This window comes from Oreochromis niloticus, linkage group LG12, assembly GCF_001858045.2.
Source record: "Oreochromis niloticus isolate F11D_XX linkage group LG12, O_niloticus_UMD_NMBU, whole genome shotgun sequence".
In the NCBI taxonomy this organism is placed as follows: Eukaryota; Metazoa; Chordata; class Actinopteri; order Cichliformes; family Cichlidae; genus Oreochromis; species Oreochromis niloticus.
In genome coordinates, this window is record NC_031977.2 from 3,304,081 (window position 1) to 3,312,450 (window position 8,370).

At 41.1% G+C, this 8,370-nt stretch overlaps 1 protein-coding gene across 3 annotated transcripts in view; it reads right to left on the reverse strand.

The window, feature by feature from the left end:
- Positions 1–7,175, reverse strand: part of traf2a (Tnf receptor-associated factor 2a) — a 23,135-nt gene extending 15,960 nt beyond the window's left edge. For 2 of the 3 annotated variants that reach the window (XM_013266673.3, XM_025897126.1), the window contains exons 1-4: positions 7,032–7,174; positions 6,713–6,907; positions 4,436–4,514; positions 3,958–4,056 (exon numbers count right to left, since the gene is read on the reverse strand). In XM_013266673.3, the coding sequence (XP_013122127.1) occupies positions 3,958–4,056; positions 4,436–4,514; positions 6,713–6,907; positions 7,032–7,060 (402 nt within the window). In that variant the 5' untranslated portion in view covers positions 7,061–7,174. Of the gene's footprint in view, positions 1–3,957; positions 4,057–4,435; positions 4,515–6,712; positions 6,908–7,031 lie in introns of all 3 variants that reach the window. The other variant, XR_003213266.1, reaches the window with a different exon arrangement.
- Between the last annotated feature and the right edge of the window lie 1,195 nt (positions 7,176–8,370).

Genomic DNA, 8,370 nt, shown 5'->3' on the forward strand with positions numbered 1-8,370 from the left:
CAGTACAGTACCATGGGTGGATTTCAGCAGAACCCACAGCGGGGTGAGCCTGATATATATGTTGGCCAAGGGATGGGTGGGTATGTGAACACACAGGTCTCCACAGGTATTCACAGCCAGTAATGAGACACATCTTCCTGTCCCTCAGAGTAACTTGAATCCCAACTCCGTGCCCGTTCTGCTGATTTTGATGGATCTGAGGACTTCCTTAATTTCTTTTGTGGCTTTAATCTATTTGCAGCAGGACTCTGTGTGGGCTCAATTGGCAGGTCATTCACCTGTAGCAGGAGGTTGCGGTACCTCCTGCTACACCTTCTCTCTCTGGAAATACTCTATAGACAGGGTTGTTCCCTATCTGCTCTTTCACAGTGTAGATGTCCTGTTACCAATAGGGGTCTAAGTTGCACAGGACCTCCTCTTTCACTGAGGTTGTGTACAAGGACTCTATCCCCACAATGGAGGGCCACACTCTTGTCATAAAATCCTTTACCATAAGAGCTCGAATGCTGCCTGTTTGCATTTGCTATTCAGTATGCCTAAATCATTCCTGCCCACTTCTTGGCATAACCACTTGGTGTTTCAGCCTCCTGATCTTTACAGTCCAAAAAGAAGGTCAATGGGGCGACATAGATGACGGCCATAAAACAAGTAGTAGGGAAAGAACCCTGTAGCCTCATGCTTTGTACAGTTGTACACATGAATGATATGTGGTAGGTGGCCTTTCCAGTTCTCCTTTTCTTTCTCTCCCAGAGTCCATAGCATTTGCAACTGTATGCGATTTAGTCTCTCTGCCAGGTTTCCCCTGGGGTTCTTGAGTGACCAAATACCAGATAACTGCCTAAGTGTCCTGAAGAGCTCATTTTTGAATTTCTGCTCCTGATCGTGGTGAAGTTTGGTGGGATATCTGAGCCTGGGGATGTAATCACTGAGAGAAAAAAAACAAAACAACAGCGGCTGTCTTGCCAGCTTTGTTTTTGGTTGGGTCGGCCTATTCATTTATACAGCCCACCCAAGGAGTTATGAAGGCTGTCAGGCACCTTAATCCTTCTACAATGAAACCTTAGTGGTAGGTTTGATCCAGTATCAAAAACCAGTTGTACCACCCCCTAACACCCCCAATGAGTCAGTGGAGTCCGAGGGAGGGGGTGTCAGTCGTCACTGTTTTGTTATTCAACAGCCGATAATAAACAGACGTGTAGGGAACTACGGTTGTTCCTCACACATAAGAGTGGGGCAGAATAGGGTGAATCAGACTTAACAATCCATCCTTTTACCAACAAATCCTGAATATATTCTTTTTCCTCAAGCCTTTGAGCTATGGTTGTTTTGGTTTGTGTGGAAACAGTCTTTTGTGTCCCTGGTGGGCCCATCTTAATAAGGTTGGTAACATGCTGAATTGTACCGAGAAGTGTTCTCCTTGGTAGTGTGATCTCATGTTTGGAGTGGTTAGAGATCGGGACCTTGACACAAGGGTGACTGGAGTTCTGTACCTCCAGAAGGCCATTCCCTGAACTCAGCTGTGCTAGGACACTGTCCTCTTCTGTAGGTTATTACAAAACAAGGCAATTGGAGAGAATACTGTTTTTCCTACTCTTACTGTAGCTGGGTCACAATATTTCCTTGGCCATAACTGGGTGAAACAGACAATGGCCATCACCTGTTCTTCCCCCCCATCACAAAGGGATTGCGTAAGAGGTTGACAACTGTGGCAATGGCGTCCCCTGAAAGTTCTTGTCTCTTGATGAGCACATCAGCTCCTAGTAAAGTCTGGGGTAGTGACAGCTGGCTAACCAAGAAAGGGGCTTGAATTGTGAGACTGGGATTGTTATTCCCTGCCAAGTTGACAGTGAGCTCTACCAAAAAAAAAAAAAAATCACAGGAGATGATTTGGCCATTAACTGCATAAAGATCAAGGTCTTCATCAAGAAGTTCCTGACGTGGTCTTACTGTATAATTGTGAATGTGGATGTCGGCTGATATGATTTTAGCTGCTTGGGCTCAATGCTTACTGGTTGCTGACAGGCTTCTGGCTGTCGCTCAAAAAAGACTGTCTTGTTTCCCTGAAACTTGGTATGCTTTAAGCATCCCACTGCTTGGTGTCCATGATCTCTGCACACAAAACAATGGTTGCATTCCTGCAGGTTTTTCTTTATATATTTCAGACAACGGGCTGTTTTCCCTCTTGAAGCATGGCCAGAGGAGTGACCTGGCAGGGGTTGAGAGAGTTTTCTGGAGAGCAGCTGAACAGAAGCATGTGGCTGACTGCGTGAAAACACTTGGGCTGGTGATGCCATACATTGGGCTACCTGAGTATTTGCAGTTTACTGGTCAATTAAAGTGGCTACCATGTGTGTCACTGTCTTCCCCTGCTCTGCCAGCTGTCAAATGGCCTGAAGGTCCCTTTCGTCTGTTGTGTCCCTTATTTTGTAATCACCCTACCAACCTCATGTTTTGTAGCGTCGTCGTCTTTTGGCAGGGGAGTTGTCCTAGTCTACGCTGGTGCTTGTTCTCATCACTTGACTTAGTATTTCTTCATCAGTGATGTGGCTATTTGAGAGGAGGGGTCTTAATCTCTGTTACAGATCAGCATGCGTAATCCTCAGGCCCTGGTAGATAGTGTGGAGAAAAACCTCATGTATGGTTTTGGGGGTCATAATAGATGGCACCTTAGACTACTTCTGACCCAGCAAAGCCTTCTTTAACCCCCTCATCAATTTGTTTACTGATGCTGCTATAACTTGTGTCAGAGCTTTGATCCCCAATTTGAAAGGTGCTGCAATGCAGTGGGTTAGAGGCTGCCTCACATCATCTGAGCCTCTCACCCAGCTCTTCGTATAATCTTCTCAAGTCTTCTACTGACTGTGTGGTTGTATGAGCATGTGTATTGGAGTGAGCATGTGGATGCATAGCTGTGCTGATTAAATGAGGGTATGACTGTGGTGTGTGTTCTGGGATCACAGTAGATTGGCTGGTATGACTTGAGAAATAACATCATCTGATGCACCTATTGGTAAGCCAACCAAGGGACGGGTCTTAATATCATCACATGTCACATCATTCAACATCAACTATCTCTCCCTGTTCAGCAGTATGGCTCCCTGTTGCAGCAGAGTTTATTTTCACACTTGAGCTCCCTGCTTCTACATCCACTAACTGGGCTACTAACCCTTGGCTGTAGCTGCATCTTGTCACTTTGGCCTCGTGGTTCTATTATCACTGGATCTGCTTCTCTTTTGTTTGTGTAGGGGAGAGATCCTGGACGAGCCCATCAAATAACCGCAAAACTGGTTATTCCACAGTAACAAAGGACACTAGTTCAATATTGTCGCTTCCCAAATTTTCTCTGAGGGCAGGGTGGGGTTCCTCACCTTAGGAAGCCCTGGAGCAACACCTCAGGGTACATTTGTTCCCCTCGGTTGGATCCACTCTCCATTTACATCGTTAATTTTAAAAAAAACTAAAAAAAACTTGTATTGTCACTACAGGTATAATTAATTACTTTGGCAATTTCCTTCAATACCAAAATATTTTGTTTTTCATGCCATACAAAAGTCAAATAAATAGAAAAGTTATCTATTCATATAGTAAAATATCTATATGAACAATCCCAGGGATAAACACAAAAGTCATACCACTTTGTGCATACCACACATTCATACACAACAATCATTATAGTAAGATAAACAGGAAATATCAGGAAATTTCTAAACTCAAAGATCTTGAAATGCACCATAATACCATGGTACTCACATGTAGATTTTTATACACATTTTATATACAAATACAGCACTTTTATTTGCAGGGCTGTATTGAAGTATTTTATGTATTGCTCACTGTTCAGCAGTTGTCTCTTGGATATTGTAGGATATTAATATGTACAGTGATACAGGGCTATGATGAGGGGGTTGACATGCTGAACTGTTCTCCTCTTATTGACCAATATAAACAGCAAATCACCTCAAATTCTTTGACAGTTCCAGTCCATGTGCATCCTTCATTGGGACAGACAGCTGCCAAGGCCTCCACTTCTCTGCGGGCTGCATTGTCAGGGAAAGCCTGGGTGGGAAAAAAAAAGGAGGTTGTTGTCAGTGTTGTTTCGTTTGCATTTTCACAACTGAAAAGTCGTGTCCCAGGTGCTCTGCATCAGTTAACTATAAGCCAGGATGCACCAATCTCATTTTTCAGGGAGATTCAGGACATATGGTCAGAGGATAAAATGGATATAGCTGTTCCATCTATTGTTGTTGCTGCCAAGAACTATAGAGCAGTCACAAAGTTTCTGTTGTGTTGGATCTAAACTGCAGGCCATTAGATTTGAACAGGAACAATGACTATGACATTACAGTGCTTTTTAAAAATTCCAAACCAGGCCAAACTCTATTAAGAAAACTGCTAAAAATGCTAATAAAGTAGAACTGTAAGAAAATGTACTTACACCACCTTGCTTAAGGATCGAGGTGGGTTCCTCAAACAGGTCTTCTTTGATGCATGCACTGCATTTCTGTGGTCCACAACTTCCAAAGAGAAAAAAGCACATGAATAATAAACATTGCAATGTCAAACTACCACTGAACATTTGGCATACAATGGACAGCAGATACTCTGGCCTCAGTAAGTATAACATATGACCTTAACTCAACTTTGCCTGAACAGTCAAAATACATGTCATGGCCTTCAAGTATGATGGCACAATAGAACAACTATAGGTTGAAAAACAACTAAGGGCTAGAAGATGGTGAAAATCCAATAAGGTCTACATTTTTCAGATTAGAGCATTATATTTATCTGAAAATAAAAGATAATTGAAAATTTCAAGGTCATTTATAAAGGGGAAAAATACAGAAATGTGATACTTTAAAAGGGACCTATTCTGAATTCTCTAATATTTGGTCAAACCCAATAAACTTTTATTAAAAACAGCCTAAACTCTCTTAGGGAAGCTTTTTTTGTAGTTTTTTAAAACTAGCCTTCAGGACTAGTTCTCCAGGCTTCTTTAAGGGCTTTCTAAAGCTCTTCTTTGGATGTTGGCTGCCATTTGTTTTGCTGTCTGTCAAGATGAGTGTTTCTATAATGCTGAGTTCGAAGCTTTGGGGAGGCTAGTCAATAATAGTCTTCCATTGTGTTTTTCTATCCAGACATGTATTTATTACACAGACAGTTTATTTCAAGTCAGTCTAGTACTGCACATTGTATATTTTACTCTTACAATGGGGAATGCCCATGTTAAACATGGTCAAATAATCAAATAGTACCATAAGAATATGTGTAAATAGAAAAGAAAAGCACCGGTGTTACAGCTTTTTTGTTGGCTCTGTATAATGTCAGGAGGTGAGGTATGGTGAGGTACACAGCATTGGAAACAACCACTTTGTGTTTGCAAGGAGCAGCCAATAGGAAGAAAGGTGGTTTTAAATGGAGAGGAGATGCAACACATTGCTTTACAGATGAATTGAGGGGCTGGATTAAGGCTCAGGAGTAACATAAATAAGGATCCATTTAAAATACCACAAAGCTACATTAGTAAAGTATTGAGCTCGAAAATAAGCAGAATAGATGCCTTCTTACTTTCAGAAGACTATTTTCTCTTTAATCAACAACTTTAATCTCTCACACAAACATGATTTGTGTTGAATTTCTTTCATCTGTATATTAATCCAGTCTTCTTTTTTTACACCTACAAATGCAAAGACACACAAACATTTGTGAAAAACTTAGGGTGTGTGTGTGTGTGTGGGGGGGGGGGTATTGTCCCACCTCCCTCTCTAGGTAAATAAAATGAGCACAATCATTATATCTTAAATTAGATTACACACAATAATTAGTAAAAGTCAGAAGTGAGTGTAGGGCACAGATGGATGTCTAACGCCTGAGGATCTGTGAAGTTAAAAAAGAACTGATTCATTCTTGAGAAACAAGTCATCTAAAACATAAGTGAAACTGAAACTGCTCTTGTGTCATCACACACCTGCGCAGTGTGAGAGAAGAAAACAGGTGAGTCACTACAAAGGTCCACTCATGGCGCTTTAACCCTGTGTTTTTGTTTCTGTACCACTAGAAATACAGAAATATATACATTTAAAAATGCACTCCTTCTTATTACTGCATTTGAATATATAAAACATATAAAACAATACTAGTAAGAAATACTAAACATATATAAGTCTATGAACATCTGGCCCTTCTTGAAGCCTGAGTCGTTAGGTCACCCGAATTTTACCTGGAAAAAATGGCAACTTTATTTTGGCACACTAACTAGACAACAGACGCAGGGAGATAATACATTTTACAGACCCTGAGAGGTGCGAGGTGCCAGACCTTCTAGTGAATTCGGCACAATACCGACCTGACAGTACTTCCATATAGCGTTGTCAGGTTCAACTTCTCGAAATGCACACCCCTGGCTGGCTCCGGTGTCCTGCCAACCCCAGCAGAGGTTAGCAGGACGAGACTACGAGGACAATTAGCCAGTCTATCCCACATAGACAAGTTGAGATATTATTTAGATAAGGACGCTATTCATTTATCACCTGTAGGTTCAGTTTAGCTGTATTTTGTTTGTAATTCAACTCTCTTTATACAGGCATATACAGCGTTACACGTGTCAATAAACGTTACATGGAGAAATATTTGAACGAAGGCTGGTGACGGGATCTGAATGCTTATTTTGGGCTACATATATCTAGCTAGCTCACTAGCATCCAGGACTACTCACCTCACAATTTTGTTGAAACAGAACGAACAAAAGCGGTGACCGCACTGGGCTTGCAGGGGCCTTCTCAGGATTTTCTGACACGAGTTGCACAAATGCTTATCCTCCAGGTTGTTAGCCAAAATTTTCTTTGGGAAGCCCGGTTTGTTACCTTCCAGGGAAGATGGTGGAGACGGCTCCTGTGCAGCCATTATTCCCCTTGAACAATATCGGGGTACTCAGCGGGGTGTGTTCAAGATAGCAAACACAGCTGAATATGACTGTAAAAATACCCGCAAGCAACGACTCATTGCTCTTTAGCAATTTATTAAAGCGTGTATACCTGCTTTGTTTATGAACAAATGACGACATCTAACTCCTCATCTGCACTGACAAACACGTCCAGGCGTTTTCATGTGATAAAAGTGACAGCTGAGGATGCTGCGCTTTACTGTAAGTTGCTACGTCTGCCGCTAGGTGCCGCAAGTCCAAAAGAAGAGCATCTGTGCGGGTATCATCAGGAAGCTGGCTGGGATGCATTGGACAGTGTAGATTGGACCACAACACCCGCAAGCTAACTGCACTTAATCTCGGAAGTACTATAGTTGCGTCTTGAAAATAAAAGCGAAAATCGGCAATCGGTTGTAATGTGAGAAAGTAAATAAGGTGGATCTTGTTCTATTCTAAAGCTGTCTGAAACTGTGCACATCCACGTGGAAAATAGCAAAATCATGAGACTTACCAGGTATTATGTGTTAATTCTCATTAGTATACACAATTCAAGTGAGCTATTGCCCAGACTTCATAAAATAACTAACTTCATAAAATATTCTCCAAAAGTTGAATCTGTTCATCTGGACGTAGCGTTTGGTGGGAGAAACGTTTCGTCACTCATCCAAGTGACTTCTTCAGTCTCAGCTGACTGAAGAAGATATTTTATGAAGATATTTTATCTTCATAAAATATTCTTTAGTTTGGTTACCGTAATTGTATTTCAACCAAACTCGGAGGGCTATGCTTGCTGGTAAATTAGTACATTAGTATTAGTATCTGTAAATTGATTTATTAGCTCATAAATGACCAACATCAAACTCATGGATTTTAGAAGTTACAGTTACCTGACATAAACAGTATAAAAGATTAAAGCTGCATTCTCTTTCATGGTAAGTAGGGGGCAACTCCTTTGGTTGCAGTAAGACTTTTAGTTCTATAGAAGTCTATGGGAAAATAACCATCTGTGATGTCAGTAAACACTTTCCTGATGAGTTTATGGGCTTAGTCACTAGTTTCAGGTAATGCTGAATAAAACCTGACCCTAAATTGATTACTCATTATTGGAGTTCAAGGGAAAAAAGAGAATCATCCCTGTGCTCACTGGATAATAATTTTTGAGTCACAAGTTGTCAGTCAGTGAGCAGGGGATTTCACATTCAGAGATGAGGCAGCCCAATACAATCCAGATTGTATTGGTTTCACAATATGTGGCAATCTGCAAACACAAACAAATAAATATGCAGAAAATTTTTTCGAGGCACAACTTCTTCTGTATTGTTGGAAACCTGCTCAGACCTATTGAAATTCAAGTAAAAATATGCATGAGTACTACTTGGAGCATAAGCTTAAATAATGTTTTGGTATCGCTAAGCTTGAGCTTTATTTTGAAACCATTTGAAACCGGATAT